This window comes from Oncorhynchus masou, chromosome 5, assembly GCF_036934945.1.
Source record: "Oncorhynchus masou masou isolate Uvic2021 chromosome 5, UVic_Omas_1.1, whole genome shotgun sequence".
Lineage (NCBI taxonomy): Eukaryota > Metazoa > Chordata > Actinopteri > Salmoniformes > Salmonidae > Oncorhynchus > Oncorhynchus masou.
In genome coordinates, this window is record NC_088216.1 from 38,393,849 (window position 1) to 38,413,709 (window position 19,861).

The window sequence follows — 19,861 nt, forward strand, 5'->3', positions numbered from 1 at the left end:
GATTTCTCCAGTCTCCTGATGGTAGTTTAATTAAAGCAATGTATGTCGTCTTCCATGTCTAAATAAATGAAGCAAGAACCAACATATATTGGATCATTGTTTTGGTGCTTTTTACATAATACTTATTCCATTTTAATTTTGAAGTACAAGGAATGTGATTGTAGCCTATTAAAACTGCAGATTGAATATTTGCCCATGAAGTGTGGGCTACGGGAGAAATGTAAAAAAGAATGGCAAAGATTACAAAAGTGTCTTGAGTCTTTATTGAAATATCTAGTAACAGTTTAGGCGTTAGGCGGTTTGTTCATTCCAAATGCAATAACACAGACAAGTTCAAATTACAACGATAAGTTACTGTAGGGTCACAGACAGACATGCCTTACAAAGGCAACTAGGAACTTCAACAGTATACATGGAGACTGTGCTGTATGTCTGAATACATCCTTAAAACTATGGGTTTTCATAGTCCGTTGCCCATAGGTCGAGCAGATAGTTATTCTACCACAATAAGGTTAACAGTGTCTGTGCAGTCATTGCCATAGTAGAACATGAGAAGGTCGTAATCTTTTTTTAACAATACAGTTTAGTGATCGTCACAATAACTAAAGCCCATTCTGGTGAGCCGTATGCACACAAACAACAGCAATCTGATGCAGGTTGAGCTGTGTAATTAGAAAACCATTCATCAGGCCGTGGGCGTTGCACAGGTTGGCTTGTCTCGAATGTTACAGTGGAAAGCCCTACAACCAAATCCAAGTGGTCACTCGGAAATGTTTGTTTTAGTGCTGGTATTATCTGAAGTGGGAAATAAGAAAGAAAGTGGTGGGTAGGGGTGCATTTTACAAAGGAGAGGGGATATACAGTGCAGTGAAAAAGTATTTGCCCCCTTACACTTTTGAATCATCTGTCCATAGAACATTATTCCAAGAGTCTTGATCATCCAAGTGCTTCCAGGTGCTTTTTGGCAAACTTGAGTCAACTATTTGGACGACATGGGTCCAATTATGCCTGGCAAAAACCAAACACTGCATTCCACCGTAAGAACCTCATACCAATGGCCAAGCATGCTAGTGTTAGTGTGATGGTTTGGGGATGCTTTGCTGCGTCAGGACCTGGCCTTAAAAGAAGGAACCATGAATTCTGTTCTGTATCAGATAATTCTACAGGAGAATGTCAGGCCATCTGTCTGTGAGCTGAAGCTGAAGAGCAGCTGGGCCATGGGGCAAGACAATGATCCAAAACACACAATCAAATCTACATGAAAATGGCTAAAAGCAATACATTTGAAGTTTTGGAGTGACCTAGTCAAAGCCCAGACCTAATCCCAATTGAGATGTGGCAGGACTTGAAAAGAGCAGTTCATGCTAGAAAACCCACATATGCCGCGGATTTACAGCAGTTCTGCATGGAAGAGTGGGCCAAAATTCCTCCACAGCGATGTGAGAAACTGATCAACAACTACAGGAAGCGTTGGGTTGGAGTCATTGCTGCTAAAGGTGGCACGACCAGTTATTGAGTGTAAAGGGGCAATTCCTTTGTTTATGAAATAAATATGTAATTGTTGTGTTATTTGTTCACTCATGTTCCCTTTATGTAATGTTAGGTTTTCGTTGTAGATCTGATAACATTCAGTATCAAAAATATGCAAAAGTAGGGTTAAATCAGAAAGGCTGAAAATACTTTTTCACGGCACTGTAGATATGCATCGGTGATTTGGTTTGGTCTATTACAGGTCTCGCTATGTCATGTCCACAGGTAGACATATATTGGTATTAGAGGGTTGAGTAGGGGAGGGGAGTAAAGTGGGACGTGACTATGTAGCTATGGACTGCATGATCTCATGGCAAAGGCATTGACAGAAGCCGTAGAACACACACAGAACTAGGGTGGAGGGCACCAGGCTGACCAGGATGACGCCCAGGGTGAGCTGCTGAATCATCAGCAGGTAGATGCCCAGCGGCAGCGACGAGAAGAAGACCAGACACAGGACACCGATTAGGAAGCTGGGAAAGTTGCGCGAGGTCCAAGCGCCACACTTCTGCAAGGGCATGTTGCAGGGCAGCGAGGCCAGGCTTGCGGGCCGGTACAGGCGAACCATATTGAGCATGCTCATGGAGTCCGATGACTGTGATTCGCCTGGCACCTCCATGATGGTGATGACCAGGCAGTCGGAGGAGCTATGCGACTGTTCGCCGGTTGTGACGCAGTCACCCCCAGAATCACCACCACAGCCGTCCCCTCCCCCTCCGCTCAGGCTGCTTGGGGTGAGCAGTACCTCCCCGCCAGGGGTAATGGAACCGCCACTCTTCCTGGCCCGGTCCTGATAGGTGAGGATGGCCAGGATGTTGCTGTCGTCCTGCAGCAGCCAGATCTCCTCGTAGGGCACGTGCGTCTCGTGCCGACAGAATGGGCAGCTGACGATGCTGGGGGACGAGTTCTCCACAATCTTCTTCAGGCATTTGGTACAGACGCGGTGGAGGCAGCCCAGCACCTTGGGCTTGCGGGAGCGCGTGTCGTAGTGGTTATAGCAAATCTTGCACTCCAGCTCCTCCACGGTGTAGACCAGAGGCTGGCAGCGCTGGTCCGTCTCCAAGTCCAACTTCTCCAACTTCTGGTTCATCCTGAGAGAGGCAAGGGAGGGCGGAATGCCCAGATCGCCAGGAATGCAGATGCTGATGCAGCAGCGCTAGCCAGGAATGGTGAGTCTAAATGTTCCAAGGCGTCACCCTGCACTGATTCAACCGCAGCTGCCCGGTATAGTTTTGTCCCAGATTCAAGACTTGTATGATTTTTTTCTCAAGTGTGAAGATAGTGAATCTTATTTTTAGACTGTTATTTGTTATTGTCCACATTATAGCTCACAAGAAGTGGGGTAAAAATAATGATTTAAGACACTGATATGATGGCACAGATATAGTTTTTTTTTTACACCTTTTCACAGTAAAAATACATTCACATACGGTATTACTTCACAAATATTGACACCTACGTTGCAAAGAGAACAATCAGGCCCTGATATATAATTTTGTCTGGTCCTGAATACCCTGAATAACTGAGTTCGTACAGTTGAGCATGTTGATTGGTTTTACTTTCACAACGATGTACAATATAGTGCTAAATTAGTGTTTGAGGGCATAGGATTGGGGAAGACAGGTTTGGACTGGTCCCTACCCTAACGTAGAGCAGGCAGACTTCGGATCAGAGGGCTTCTTTTGCAGTTATCTACTTATCTATCATACAGTTATCTATCATACAATGCATTGCTCTCATGGTTACCCTGCACATACAATGTCTGTCTGCAGATTTGGTACAAATTCAGATCTGCAGATGAGTTTCCAATGACAAAACCATTCCAACAATTTACTGAGAGAACCTACTGGTTTTGAAAGTGCCTGTGATGTGTAAAGTGCGTAAACACAAAACATACACAAGTGGACAGGGAGCGGGAACCATTTTCAAATTTGTCTGTGCCACTATTGTTTCGATCGGAATATCCAAAATATGGAGGGATGAATTGGATTATATCCGTCAGGAAATCTTGCGTGAGTGGTTGTCGAACGATCAAGCTGGAGAGGGGTAGTGGTATTGCCCGTATTGGTATTCTCAGGACACTGGTACAGCAGCACGGTCACTGCTCTGTGGAAAGAACACAAAGGAATATTTGTCAGTGAACATTTGGGAATCAAAAACAAGTATAAAACCACACAGTAGAGGCCTAGGACGATCGAGCTGTCTAAGCTGTTGCCTCCTGTGCACATACAGTACCAGTCAAATGTTTGGACATGGCTACTCATTCAAGGGTTTTTTCTTCCTTTTTTATCAAATTTTTACATTGTAGAATAATAGTGAAGACATCAAAACTATGAAATAACATATGGAATCATGTAGTGACCAAAAAAGTGTGAAACTTCTTCGGGATCGGTGTCCCTTCCACGGGACGGTTGAGCTAACGTAGGCTAATGCGATTAGCATGAGGTTGTAAGTAACAAGAACATTTCCCAGGACATAGACATATCTGATATTGGCAGAAAGCTTAAATTCTTGTTAATCTAACTGCACTGTCCAATTTACAGTAGCTATTACAGTGAAAGAATACCATGCTAAAAGTTATTAATAAACAAATAAATTAATAAACAAATAAGGCACATTTGGGCAGTCTTGATAAAAAACTTTGAACAGAAATACAATGGTTCATTGGATCAGTCTAAAACTTTGCACACAGACTGATGCCATCTAATGTCCAAAATCTAAATTGCACCTGGGCTGGAATAATACATTATGGCCTTTTTCTTGCATTTGAAAGATGATGGTACAAAAAAATACTAAGGCTAATCCTTAAGAGTTGTTAATCAAAATATATTTTACATTTGAGATTCTTCAAAGTAGCCACCCTTTGCACACCCTTGGCATTCTCTTAACCATCTTCATGAGGTAATCACCTGGAATGCATTTCAACTTCTTATCGCTGGGGGGCAGTATTGAGTAGCTTGGATGAATAAGGTGTCCAGAGGTGCCCAGAGTAAACTGCCTGCTACTCAGTCCAAGTTACTAATATATGCATATTATTAGTATATTTGGATAGAAAACACTCTGAAGTTTCTAAAACTGTTTGAATGATGTCTGGGAGTATAACAGAACTCATACGCAGGCAAAAACCTGAGACAAAATCCAACCAGGAAGTGGGAAATCTGAGGTTGGTCGTTTTTCAACTCATTCCCTATTGAAGATACAGTGGGATATTGGTCATGCTGCACTTTCTAAGGCTTCCACTGGATGTCAACAGTCTTTAGAACCTTGTTTGATGCTTCTACTGTGAAGTGGGGGCAAATGAGAGAGGAATGAGTAAGAGGTTTGCCAGAATGCCTTGAGCTCGTGCTCGTGACGCTCGTTCACATGAGAGCGAGCTCTGTTCCATTGCATTTCTACAGGCAAAGGAATTCTCTGGTTAGAACATTATTGAAGACTTCTGTTAAAAACATCCTAATGGTTGATTCTATACTTCGTTTGACATGTTTCTACGGACTGTAACGGAACTTTTTGATTTTCATCTGCTCCTAGTGAACGCGCTTCGTGAGTTTGGATTTGTGTACCAAACGTGCTAACAAAAGGAGCTATTTGGACATAAATGATGGACATTATCAAAAAAAACAAACGTTTATTGTGGAACTAGGATTCCTGTGAGTGCAATCTGATGAAGATCATCAAAGGTAAGTGAATATTTATAATGTTATTTCTGACTTCTGTTAACTGCACAATATGGCGGATATCTTTTTGGCTTGTTTGGGCTCTGAGCGCTGTACTCAGATTATTGCATGGTTTGCTTTTTCCGTAAAGCTTTTTTGAAATCTGACACAGCGGTTGCATAAAGGAGAACTGTATCTAAAGTTCCATGTATAACACGTATATTTTCATCAACGATTATGATGAGTATTTCTGTAAATTGATGTGGCTCTCTGCAAAATCACCGGATGTTTTTGGAACTAGTCAACATAACGTGCCAATGTATACTGAGATTGGTTAATATAAATATGAACTTTATCGAACAAACATACATGTATTGTGTAACATGAAGTCCTATGAGTGTCATCAAATGAAGATCATCAAAGGTTAGTGATTAATTCTATCTCTATTTCTGATGTTTGTGACTCCTCTCTTTGGCTGGAAAATTGGCTGTGTTTTTCTGTGACTGCTCTGACCTAACATAATCGTTAGTGGTGCTTTCGTCATAAAGCCTATTTGAAATCGGACACTTTGGTGAGATTAACAAGAAGTGTATCTTTAAAATGGTGTGAAATACTTGTATATTTGAGGAATTTTAATTATGGGATTTCTGTTGTTTTGAATTTGGCGCCCTGCACTTTCACTGGCTGTTGTCATATCGATCCAATTAACAGATGTGCCTTGTTAAAAGTAAATTTGGGGAATTTCGTTCCTTCTTAATGCATTTGAGCCAATCAGTTGTGTTATGACAAGGTAGGGGTGGCATACAGAAGATAGCCCTATATGGTAAAAGACCAAGTCCATATTATGGTAAGAACAGCTCAAATAAGCAAAGAGAAATGACAGTCCATAATTACTTTAAGACATGAAGGTCAGTTAATGAGGAAAATTTCAAGAACTTTGAAAGCTTCTTCAAGTGCAGTCGCAAAAAAACATCAAGCGCTATGATGAAACTAGCTCTCATGAGGACTGCCACAAGAAAGGAAGTACCAGAATTACTTATGTTGCAAAGGATAAATTCATTAGAGTTACCAGCCTCAGAAATTGCAGCCCAAATAAATACTTCACTGAGTTCAAGTAACAGACACATCTCAACATCAACTGTTCAGAGGAGACTGTGAATCAGGGCTCCATGGTCGAATTGATACAAAGAAACCACTACTAAAGGACACCAATGAGAAGAAAAGACTTGCTTGGGTCAAGAAACACAAGCAATGTGTATTAGACCGGTGGTCCTAATGGTCTGTCCTTTGGTCTGATGAGTCCAAACTGGGCGCGTTCCCAGTTATCAGAGCTATCTGCATTGCCTCTATTCAAATGACTCTCTCCTAACACACACGCCATATGTTGCTGTTACTATTATTATCATTTGATCCTGCATATAACTACCTCATTGTCACGCCTACTCCGCTCTTCTCCTCCGGCGTTCAACTTCACCGGTATACTAACCACCGGTCCTGGGTTCCATCAAGATACTCACCTGGACTCCATTACTTTCCTGATTACCTCCCCTATATCTGTCACTCCCTTGGGTTCCTTCCCCAGTAAGTATTGTTCCTGTGTTCATGTGTTAACGCCACTGTTATGTTGTCTCGTTTCATGTTTGTTGTTTTATTAAACGTTTCTGCACCTGCTTTTCGACTCATAGCGTCTCTGTTACAGAATGCTGACTCAAACAATGGAACCTGCAGGAAAACCGAATATCTCTCAGATGGTCGACGAGCAGGTTCACCTTCTACGTCAACACCATGACCAGCAGGCACAACTGGGGACGGATATGGAAGAGGTTCTTCGCAGTTTGCAATGTTTCGAACACTCTCGGGAGGTCTTACATTCAACTAACGGAGGATACTCTACAACCAGCCGACCCAGTGAGCCAGCACAACAGCCCATTCAGCAACCCGCTCAGATCAGCAATGCCCGTTTGTCCCTCCCAGATAAATATGACAGTACCTCATCCAAATGCCGTGGCTTCCTACTTCATGTGCTCCCTCTTCTTTACACATCAGATGGGAGCTCCCACCACCGAGAAGACCAAGGTTGTCACGGTTATTTCTCTGATGACTGGGCGGATGTTGGAATGGGCTACGGTTGTATGGGAGAGAGGAGGAGCTAGAATCCTATGAGGGGTTCATGGCTCTATTTAAATGTATCTTCGATCATCCCCCGGAGGGCAGAGAGGGGGGGTGAGCATCTACTTCAATTATGGCAGGGGCACCAGACCGAGAATGCGCTCACCTTCCGGACAGTGGTAGCATTCCAGTGGATGAAATGAGCTGGTGCTTCATATGCTATTCAGAAGAGGGCTGCATGAGGACATCCAGACCGAACTGCCCTGTCGAGACGACAACCTCACCTTGAAACAAATTCATTGTGATGGTCATCATCTGGATAACCCACTTCGTGAGTGTTAGTACTTTCATCACATCTCTCCCTCCCTCAGCGAACACTCGGGATCAGAGCCTGAACCCATGGAGGTAGGGGCCACACGCTTCCCCGCGGCGGAGCACCGCAGACAGATACAGCTGGGGCTCTGTCTCTACTGTGGGCAAGGAGGGTGTCCGGCACTTCCGATTCTGGGATCCACAAGACCAGAGGGAAGGTCACGTGATCTTCCACCCCCTGGGGCTGCACTGTGTATTCCATTTGAATCACTTTCTGCTAGGCTCTTTTCGGTGTCCTTCACACTAGTTGACTGTCCCTCATGTACTATGTCTACAGCATTAGTGGATTCCAGGGAGACGTGGCAAACTTAATTGACCAGACCCTTGTCTCCTCTCTTAATATCATCTCATACCCACTCTCCTCTCCTTTTCCGGTTCAAGCCCTCAATAGTTGACCATTAGGATCTGGAACAAATCACACACATCACCCAACCACTCACCCTCACCGTGGAGTCCATTCATCAGGAGAACATCCCCTTCTGCATTACCAGTGCACCAGTTCACAATCACCAGTTCACATCCTTAGCCTCCCTTGGCTTCAACGCAATAACCCATACCATCTTATGGTCGAGTATGAGAATCACAGACTGGTCACCCAAATGCCGGAGCACCTGCTTCCCTGTCCTATGTGGTTCCACGTCGGTTGAGAGTTCTGTGGTTTCCCTTCAGCCCAACATCCTGGAGGTATACCTAGACCTGCAGGAGGTATTCTCAAAGACCTTTGCCACCTGTCTTCCTCCTCATTGCCCCTGGGACTGTGCCATCGACCTGCTTGCAGGTTCAGCACCCCTGTGCAGACGCATCTACCCTCTGTCGGTGGCTGAGACCCACGCCATGGAGGATTACATCCTAAAGGGGCTCCAAAAAGGTTTTATCCGAACGACCACTTCTCCTGTGTCGGCTGGTTTCTTCTTCGTGGCCATGCATTGACGACAGTGAAATCAATTAGACTATCAAAATGTATCGGTACCCTCTCCGGTTGTTGCCAGCAGCCATCGGACAGTTCCGCGGGACCCGGTTTATTACCAAACTGGACCTGCGGAGTGCTTTCAATCTCATCCGTCTCCGGGAGGGCGATGAGTGGAAGACTGCATTTAGCACGATGTGTGGTCACTACGAGTACTTGGTGATGCCATTTGGCTTAGCCAATGCTCTGTCAGTGTTCCAGGCATTCATTAACCTGTCTGGCACCAGTGGGAGAGTAGCGTCCCACCTCGACAACACCGAGTGAAATTGCCAAATTTAAAACAACAGAAATCCCATAATTAAAATTCCTCAAACACCATTTTAAAGATAAACTTCTTGTAAATCCAACCACAGCGTCCTTTACGGCGAAAGCACACCATGCGATTATGTTAGGTCAGCACCTAGTCACAGAAAACCATACAGCCATTTTCCAGCCAAGGAGAGGGCTCACAAAAGTCAGAAATAGCGATTAAATTAATCACTTACCTTTGATGATCTTCATCTGGTGGCACTCCCAGGTCATGTTAGACAATAAATGTTTGTTTTGCTCGATTAATGTCCCTCTTTATGTCCAAAAACCTCAGTTTTGTTATTGCGTTTAGTTCAGTAATCCAAAGGCACAATGCACACTCTCAACATACTGTCACGGCTTTCGTCTGTAGAAGGAGAAGCGGACCAAAATATAGTGTGGTTGTTATTCATTGTACTTTAATAAAGAAAACTGTACACGAATAAACTAACAAAACAACAAACGTGCAAAAACCTAAAACAGTCTTATCTGGTGCAAAACACAGAGACAGGAACAATCACCCACAAACACACAGTGAAACCCAGGCTACCTAAATATGGTTCCCAATCAGAGACAATGACTAACACCTGCCTCTGATTGAGAACCATATCAGGCCAGACATAGAAATAGACAAACAAGACATCCAACATAGAATGCCCACTCAGATCATACCCTGACCAACCAAAACATAGAAACATACAAAGTAAACTATGGTCAGGGTGTGACACATACAGACGAAAAGTTTTTAAAAAGTACAATAAATGTTCGTAGAAACATGTCAAACAATGTTTAAAATCAATCCTCATGGTTGTTTTTGTCATAAATAATCAATAATATTTCAACTGGACAAAAGCTTCATCAATAAGGAGAAAGGAGAAACAAGAAAGGCGCACTCCCGATCACGCGCTTGGCTCATGTCTGGAAATTTCCACTGTCCACTCATTGAAAGTGCTGTATCTCCCTAATTTTTCTGAGTAAAAGCCTGAAACAATGCCTAAAGACTGGCCACATGTAGAGGAAGCCATAGAGATCGTGAACGGGGTCCTACGTCTTTGTATGGTGGATAGGCTTTCAATGGAAAAACAGCCTGGGTGGATTTTCGCCTGCCATATCAGTTCTGTTATACTCACAGACATTATTTTGATAGTTTTGGAAACTTTAGAGTGTTCCCTATCCAAATCTGTGAATTATATGCATATCTTATCTAGCTTCTGGGCCTGAGTAGCAGGCAGTTTATTTTGGGCACACTTTTCATCCAAAATTCCAAATGCTGCCCCCTACCCTAGTGAAGTTAACAAGGTGTTCAGGAACATGCTCGGACTCCAGGTGGTTATGTATATTGAGGACATCTTGATCTACTCGTCTACCCTGGTGGATCACATCACTCACGTTCGAGCTGTCCTGGAATGCCTCCTGGCTAACCACCTGTAGATCAAGGCTGAGAAGTGCCAATTTCATCAGACGGCTGTCTCCTTCTTAGGCTACCAAATCAGCCCTCCAGGGAATGAGGATGGACGACAAGAAGGTAGATGCGGTCAGGTCATGGCCAGTCCCAAATACCATAAAGGGATTACAATGGTTTTTGGGGTTTGCCAACTTCTACCGCCATTTCATCAGGAACTTCAGCTCTGTTGCCAGTCCTCTCTCCTTAAGGGAGGCCCCCGTAGGTTGTTGTGGAGCCCAGCAGCCGACGAGGACTTCTGTCTACTCAAGGGATGTTCCATCTCCGCCCCATTGCTCAAACATCCAGATCCAACGATATCCTTTGTGGTGGAGGTGGACGCTTCAGAGGTAGGTGTGTGGGTAGTTCTGTCTCGACGACAGGGTAATCCATAGAAGTTGTACCCATGTGCTTTTTACTCTAAGAAACTGTCCCCTGAAGAGAGGAATTATGACGTTGGTGATCGTGAGCTCCTGGCGGTGAAGATGGCATTAGAGGAGTGGAGACACTGGCTGGAGGGCACCAAGGAACCATTTGTCATTCACACTGACCATCAGAACCTGGAGTGCCTTCATGGAGAAGCTCTGTGTCACGGTCAGCCTCACGTCCGGGGACCGGCCTCAGTCTAATGGGCAGGTGGCGAGGATGAACCTGGAGCTGGGGAGGTTCCTGAGGAGTCACTGTCAGGACCGGCAGGGAGAGTGGGCACGATTCCTTCCATGGGCAGAGTACGCCCAGAACTCGCTATGTCACTCCTCCACTGGGTTGACCCCCTTGCAGTGTGTTCTGGGCCCTGGCACTGTGGACCCCGGACCAAACCAACGCTCCTGCGGTTGATGAGTGGTTCCGGCAAGCAGAAGAAGTGTGGAGCGATGGTCACGTGAGAATCCAGCAAGCCGTCCACCATCAAAAAGAACAGGCAGAACGCCACCGCAGTGCGACCCCTGTGTTCCAGCCTGGGGATCGTGTCTGGCTGTCTTACCAGGAACCTCCCACTCCGCCTGCCCTGCAAGAAACTGAGCCCCTGGTTTGTGGGGCCATTCAAGGTTCTCCAGAGGGTCAACGAGGGGACTACCGTATCTCACCTTCTTTTCATGTCTCCCTTCTCAGGTCAGTGGTTCCTGGTCCCCTAGCTGATGCTGTCCCCCATGACACCCCCCCCCGCACATCGTGGGGAGTCAGATCCTGACTGGACTCCCGACGTCGTGGGTGTCAGCTCCATTTCCCGGTGGACCGGGAGGGGTATGGCCCAGAGGAGTGGTGTTGTGTTCCGGTGGAGGATATTCTGGATCCCAACATTATCTATGATTTCCACCTTCGCCGCACAGACCGGGCTGCTCCTCATCCTCGGGGTTGTCCCTCTGGCTGGTGTCGTCCTGTGGCAGGAGCTGCGTGTCAGTGCGGGGGGGTACTGTCACGTCTACTCCTGCTCCTCCCCTCCGGCATTCGACATCGCCGGTATACTAACCATAGGTCCTGATATCCATCATTACGCACAAATGGCATCCATCATTACGCGCACCTGCAGATCATCATGATACTCAACTGGACTCCATTACCTTCCTAATTTTCTCCCCTATATCTGTCACTCCCTTGGGTTCCTTCCTTAGTCAGTATTTTTCCTGTGTTCATGCGCAAACGCCACTGTTATGTTGTCTTGTTTCATGTTTGTTGTGTTATTAAATGTTTCACCTGCTTCTCGACTCACAGCGTCTCCGTTACACTCATCTATCACTGATATTGTTATGAATATTGTTCTTGTACATATTATATATTATTTTTTAAATATTGACACTATCTTTTTTGATATTGTACCATTAACACCTTTTATAGAGACTCTTCCAGATGTGGCTGGGGGTTATAGCATTTCTTTCATATGACCCATTAATTTAGACAAGTGTATTTGGGTAAGCGTCATCTAATATTTATTAAATATTTTTATCTGGACACTTGCTGTTTACCTGGAATTTTTCCTGATTGTAGGCTACGACTTTAACCACTTTTAGTCTTAATCTTTACTACTCACTGTTTAGCACATGACCTCACATGTGAATCCTTAACCTTTTTGGGATAGGGGGCAGCATTTTCACTTTTGGATAAAAAGCGTGCCCAGAGCGAACTGCCTCCTAGAATTAAAGTTTTTAACTGATATAAGACACTTGTACGTTCCTAAATGTTTAATATCCATATTTTTTATGATTATTTATTTGAATTGCGCACCCTCCAGTTTCACCGGAAGTTGTCCAGCGGGACGCCTAACCCAGAGAGGTTTAACTATCTGATGTGTCTCAAGTATGATTCTGGATGTGCATGGTTTTATCGAGGCTTCCTGCCCAAGATGCAGTAATTTTGAGAATTATACATTTTTTGGGACTGACTAAAATGTAGCATAGTGAAAACTAAGTACATGTTTATTTTCTTTCTTCCAGGACTGATGGAATGTCCGCTAACAAGTAATTTTTTTACATGTTTACCAATGATTCTGTATCTCTCCCTTTGAAAGGCTTCCTGAGGCAGGTGCCTTAGGAGAGCAGTTATTGAGACTGTATACTATACACTATAAAGGTTCCCGGCTGTTAAGGGAGCGCCCAAATTAAGTAAGGCCTGGCCATTTTACCATACGTTTTACCTCACACGCCAGCACCCACACACAACCCACCTGTTATGAGTATTTGTTAGTGGCGTTAATACTGTGTTTGATTTATTGTGTGGGGTCTTTTATTTTGGTTTTAGTGAGTTTTTCACGGGTTAGAAAGGATGCACCTTCAAGGCTACACAAATTACATTTTCTGAAGTATCTATTGTACACGTGTTGGCTGCACATATGTAAATTCTCTTGATAAGAAATCTTCAAATAATGTCTGCGTTACAGGGAAAGAAAAGGGAAATATACTCACTTAATGGGGTTGAATGACCCCTAGCCTCTGTTCTGACTTTCTGGTGAAGCCTGATCATCCTCACTAGAAAGGCTAGAGACATTGGGTGAGATTTAAATGTAAACACTAATAATTAGAAGTTTATAATTTATCAATAGTCCTATCTGTGATTCGGACCACGAGAAGGACAGAGAGAGCTCTGCCCCTGAATGGGGGACATCTGTCTCTAGTCTATTTCCTTATGGATTTAAGGGTTTATTTGTTATTCTGATTTGTTTATTATTTATTTAATCAGAAAGGTTTTTTTTTTTTTGTAACGCATGAATCATGATATGAGTCATGTGTCCAAAAGAGGATAAGGAGTTCTATATGAAGAAGTATAATGCTGTTGTTGTTTTATTTTGTTATTGTCTTGCTTCAATACAAATCTCACCAGATTGGGTCTGCTGGATGGTCAGAATTTCTCCCTAAGGATTAGCCCTCTAACTTCCTGACCCTGTAACTCTGCGGTGAGACCGCCAAGATGATAGGGGAGTATTAGCCAATTAAAAAAATGGTTTCAACTGTGTCTTGTTATTCTCTTTGATGTTTGTCTTACAAATCTGTACTAAGAATATTGGTAGAGTAATAGTTTGTCATACAGTGAATCATTTGTCTGGATTTCCTGAATCAGAAATGCCATTAACTCAACTGTTCTGGTCTGTCTTCTCTCGAGGTTATGACGAAGGTGACCACAGATGGTATCTAGATGCATGGAAGGGTTAATTTGACCAAGCACAGTTTGAGCCTCACGCCCTCAAACCTGAGTCCGAGCCATTAACCTGTACACAGCATCCAGTCCAAGCTATCAACTGACTTTTCTCTCATGCCATTTCTCTCAGGAGTGCAACATGAGTCCACATGGAGTGAGCATGGAGAGAGATCTCGTACAAACTTCTCTCATGCTGCTAATGTACTGGTCGGAAAATGGACAAGACATGACGGACCGTAAAGGATGGTGGCGATTCAGGTGAGAGATTCATGTGCTTGGGAAAATCAGATTATTCCCCAGATATTGAAATCGGGACATTATCAAAGGCCATCCACTTTGAACATGTGCCTATTTAAACAGTTTTGACAGTTATTGTATATTCATGACGGTCTTCACCAATAATTGTCAGTTACATGGTTATTCAATTACCATCACAGCCCTAGCGCCTAGTCCTATCCGGCAGGACAGACAGGACAGATCGGCAGAGCAGCGATGGGACCAGAAAAGGTGGGATCCAGTCCTTGCGTTGGTCTGGCCAAACTACAGGGGGAGCTGATAGTTAGTGTCACTATAGAGGATAATGGGGGCCAGGAGGGTGACAGCTCCAGTGCACATAACGGGGTTAGGGGCTGCCCCGTGAGGCCAGTCCACAGAGACACAGCAGTCTTGGGCCGCCCCATTTTTTGTGGGAAAGAGTGGCGCAGCAGTCTAAGGCACTGCATCACAGTGCAAGTGGCGTCACTACAGACTCAGGTTTGATCCTGGGCTGTGATCAGGAGTCTCATAGGGCGGCGCACAATTAGCCCAGCATCATCCGGGTTAGGGGAGGGTTTAGCCGGGGTAGCCTGTCATTGCAAATAATAATTTGTTCTTAACTAACTTGCCTAGTTAAATAAAGGTTCAATAAAAAATTCATTAATTAAAAAACATGCCACGGGGGTGGCAGATTATTCTCAAACTCAGTGTAGGGCCAGTGGGGTGATGAGTACGATGCCGGAGGATGGCCAAGGCTAGAGGTGGTTGCTCGCATGCTGTGGCGGAGGATTGTGGCATGCCGGCCACAACTTTGGTTAGCAGCTCATTGGCTGCTGCTGAGGTTGGTGACTCATTCACCACTGCTGAAAGCGATGGTTCCCATGGTGGTGCAGATGGGGACCCCTGGGCGAGGCTCATCAGAGTTCTGGAGGCGGGGGCCGGCTGAGGCCTAGACACGAGGTCAGGTGGTTCCCCAGGTGCAAGAGCTGGAGTGCAAGAGGCGGGCGGCCCCCCAGAACTGAAGACAGTGGGTCCCCCAGGTCAGGGGGCTGAGGGCCTACCAGTGCAGGAAGCCAAGAGCCAGACTGGGCAGGGGACTTGGAACCTACTACTAAGGCTGAGGACTGCAAGCCAGGTATGGCGGGATGCTGCAAACCTAGCTGAGCAGAGAACTTGTAGCCCAGCGCTAGTATAGCCTCCTGTGATATCAACATTGTGAACACGGTGGCGGTTGGGTTTGTTATGGGCAGCCATGTACACTACGGACAACGAACGCAATTGCTTTTTAACAAAGGCCATTTGAATGCACAAAGATACCGTGACGAGATACTGAGGCCCATTGTCATGCCATTCATCCGCTGCCATCACCTCATGTTTCAACAGATGAATATCTGTGTCAAGGCTCAGGAGCAGACCCAGCAGCAGACAGTTTCTAAGTAACACAAGTTTATTACAAAAGCGGATGCAGGCAAACGGCAGGCAGATGTCAGTCATCCAGAGCAGAGTCCGAAAATGTACAGAATGGCAGGAAGGCTCAGGGTCAGGGCAGGCAGAGGTCAGTAATCCAGGGTGGTATGACATGGTACAGAACGGCAGGCAGGGTCAGGGCAGGCAGAATGGTCAAAACCGGGAAAACAGGAACTAGAGATAGACAGGTGCATGGGGAAAAAAACACTGGTAGGCTTGACAAAACAAAACAAAACGAACTGGCAACAGATAAACAGAAAACACAGGTATAAATACACTGAGGATAATGGGGGAGATGGGTGACACCTGGAGGGGGGTGGAGACATGCACAAAGACAGGTGAAACAGATCAGGGTGTGACAATCTGCATTCCCAGTCATTTGAAATTCATAGATTAGGACCTAATGAATTTATTTAAATTGACTGATTTCCTTATATGAACTGTAACTCAGTAAAATCTTTGAAATTGTTGCATTTATATTTTTTGTTCAGTATAGAACGGCTGAGGGCTGGGAGCCTAGTTCTGATAACTTAGGGCCTGACAGGAAAGCAACTCTGAACCTGACAGGGAAACTGACTGTGAACCTGAGAGGGAGAATGACTCTGGAACTGACAGGGAAACTGTCTCTGGGCCTGACAGGGAAACTGGCTCTGGGCCTGACAGGGAAACTGGCTCTGGGCCTGACAGGGAAACTGGCTGAGAGTTAGTAGAATGGTAGAGCTCTGGGCCTACAGGAGGAACTGGTAACTCTGAGCCTCGCCGGGCAGGACCCACCTGGACTAGGGACTGAGGGACGCTTCGTGCTGGAGACAGTAGACCTAGTATAGCTGGAGACTGAGGACCTAGTGCTAGGAACTAAGGGCCTAAGAGGGCTAAGAACCTAGCTGAGAACCTAGCACATGCATCTTTCCTAGTAGAGCAGGAGGCTGAACGCCTGGCAGGCTAGGGGCTGCAGGTTTACTATGTCTGGAGACAGTGAGTCTAGTACAGCAAACTCTGGGCCTAGTAGGGCAGGAGGCCCTAAATCTGTCGGGCTAGTAAACTGTCTACCAACTATTGCAGAGGGCTGAGATCTGAAGAGGGCAAAAGACTGCAGACCTGCAAAAATGGGGCAACTAATTTAGGGCCTAGCCTGGCGGGATAGGGAGCTGTATACCTGATAATCCAGGAGGCCGCGATCCGAGCAGGGCTGGGTGGGATACCTATGGCCTGACAGAGCAGCAAACTTAGAGGCGGTGCAGGGGACTGTGGCCCTGGCCCTAGTACTAAGACAGATTTTAATGTAAAATCTGTATAAAACAATATGTGCATTTTCTCACCAGAGATGTGTTTCCATAAAACTGATTTATTGCGGATAAAAGGCTGTGCGTAAACGAACATAGTGCACATAAAAATTACTTTTGCAGTTAAATTCCTATGTACCAAATGAAAAATAAAAGTTTTGATAGCATTTTCATATGCGCTCTAGCCAACAGCTTGCAGCTACGGTGTGGGTAGGCTACCTACGTGATGAGATTATCATGGATAAGAGTGAGATTATTTTTATTTGTCAAACGGAAGCCTGGATATTTATTGGAAAGGAGCATCAAGCGCGACACCATGCACTTTCACCACCCTGTGAAGTTCATCATAATTAATTTCATCTGTAGCCTAATAAACTGCATGCTTTCCACAAGAAATAGTGGGAGGACCACACAACATATCGTTGCATGACTCCAAGCGTACTTCGATATGATGGTTATTATATCAATACTTCCTTACCAACGCCATTTCTCGCGTAATTAATGTAACTGACACAAAAAGGTCTGACCATGTCGAACAAACAAATTGTCTATCTGCATTTGTACATTTGTAGCGGCATATCCTGTTACTTCTTTCATGCATCAGGTAATTCGTCCCCATTAAATGGTTGGATAGAAACCTGGTTATTTTTACGAAAATTTCATCAAGTCTTAGTCACATTTTTGTCATTTCAATAAACATTTAGTCTAGTTATTGTCTAAATGAAAACAGTGGGCCATTTTAGTCAACTAAATGTCTTTTTTATTTTAGTCACATCACATATCTATTGCCTCATTACTCTATAGTAAGCATAAATAGCTGACTTCCATGTGCACAAACATACAGAGCCGTGTCCTACCAACATATTTTTCTGCATAACATCCTGTTCTCTTTCCAACAGCAAAAATATAACAAACACTATATATACACAAAAGCATATGGACACCCCTTCAAATTAGTGGATTTGGCTATTTCTGACAGGTGTATATAATCAAGCACACAGCCATGCCATGTGTTTGGACCATGTTAGTTTGTTTGTGTAGTCCACAATCATCTCCTTTGTCTTGATCACGTTGAGGCTGTTATCCTGGCACCACACGGCCAAGTCTCTGACCTCCTCCCTATAGGCTGTCTCATCATTGTCGGTGATCAGTAACTTTCACTGTTGTGCCATTGGCAAAATGAATGATGGTGTTGGAGTCATGCCTGGCCATACAGTCATGAGGGAACAGGGAGTACAGGAGGGGACTGAGCATGCTTCGCTGAGGGGCCCCGGTGTTGAGGATCAGCGTGGCTGATGTGTTGTTACCTACCCTTACCACCTGGGAGCAGGCCCGTCAGGAAGTCCAAGATCCAGTTGCAGATGGAGATGTTTAGTCCCAGGGTCCTTAGCTTGCTGATGAGCTTTGAGGGCACTATGGTGTTGTACGCTGAGCTGTAGTCAATGAATAGCACTCTCACGTAGGTGTTCCTTTTGTCCAGGTGGGAAAGGGCAGTGTGGAGTGCAATAGAGATTGCATCAACTGTGGATCTGTTGGGGTGGTATGAAAATTGGAGTGGGTCTAGGGTTTCTGTGATAATGGTGTTAATGTGAGCCATGACCAGCCTTTCAAAGCACTTCATGGCTATAGACGTGAGTGCTACGGGTCGGTCGTCATTTAGTCAGGTTACCTTAGTGTTCTTGGGCACAGAGACAATGGTGGTCTGCTTGAAACATGTTGGTATTTCAGACTCAGGGACGGGTTGAAAATGTCAGTGAAGACACTTGCCAGTTGGTCAGCGCATGCTCGGAGTACACATCCTGGTAATGGGTCTGGCCCCACGGGCTTGGGAATGTTGACCTATTTAAAGGTCTTACTCACATCGGCTGTGGAGAGCGTGATCACACAATCGTCCGGAAAAGTTGATGCTCTCATGCACGCTTCAGTGTTGCTTGCCTCGAAGCGAGCATAGAAGTAATTTAGCTTCTCTGGTAGGCTCGTGTCACTGGGCAGCTCGCGGCTCTGCTTCCCTTTATAGTCTGTAATAGTTTGCAAGCATTGACACATCCGACGAGCGTCGGAGCCGGTGTAGTATGATTCAATCTTAGTCCTGTACTGATGCTTTGCCTGTTTGATGGTTCGTCTAAGTGCATAGCTGGATTTCTCATAAGCGTCCGGGTTAGTGTCCCGCTCCTTGAAAGCAGCAGATCTAACCTTTAGCTCAGTGCGGATGTTGCCTTAATCTATGGCTTCTGGTTGGGGTATGTACGTACGGTCACTGTGGGGACGACGTCATCAATGCACTTATTGATGAAGCCAGTGACTGATGTGGTGCACTCCTCAATGCCATTGGAAGAATCACGGAACATATTCCAGACTGTGCTAGCAAAACAGTCCTGTAGCTTAGCATCTGCATCACCTGACCACTTATTTTTTTAAACAGATTTAAGTTTTCCTGCATTAAAGTCCCCAGCCACTAGGAGCGCCTCTGGAAAAGGGTTTTCCTGTTTCCTTGTGGCCTCATTAAGTGCTTGGTCTTGTAAGTTAACCTTAGGGTCTACAGTATATGCCTAGAATGATGCTTTGTTAATTTTAGCACAGCCTTGTAACTTAAGCTTTATCGCTTGCATTTGAATCCATTAATTTAAAAAAAAGTTCTTAAATAATACTTGCTTTGATATTTGCTTCTCATGAACATTCCTTGATCTTAGTCAGCTAAACGCATAATACTTGATTGCAGATGGTTTTACTATAATTCTTACTAAGATTACCCCACTACACTTACATGCTGACCACACCGCTCACGTCGCGTGTGCGAGCGTTGTAAAATAGATTTACACATACATGTTATTCAAGCATTGCACCCACACGGCTCACGAGCATCTGCGTA

The 19,861-nt window shown here is 44.9% G+C and overlaps 1 protein-coding gene across 2 annotated transcripts in view; it reads right to left on the minus strand.

Annotated features, from left to right (window-relative positions):
* Window positions 1–244: 244 nt before the first annotated feature.
* Window positions 245–19,861, minus strand: part of LOC135539558 (E3 ubiquitin-protein ligase RNF182-like) — a 30,124-nt gene continuing 10,507 nt past the window's right edge. The window contains exon 2 of one of the 2 annotated variants that reach the window (XM_064965496.1): window positions 245–3,631. In XM_064965496.1, coding sequence (XP_064821568.1) covers window positions 1,814–2,620 — 807 coding nt within the window. In that variant the 5' untranslated portion in view covers window positions 2,621–3,631 and the 3' untranslated portion in view covers window positions 245–1,813. Of the gene's footprint in view, window positions 3,637–19,861 lie in introns of both variants that reach the window. The other variant, XM_064965495.1, reaches the window with a different exon arrangement.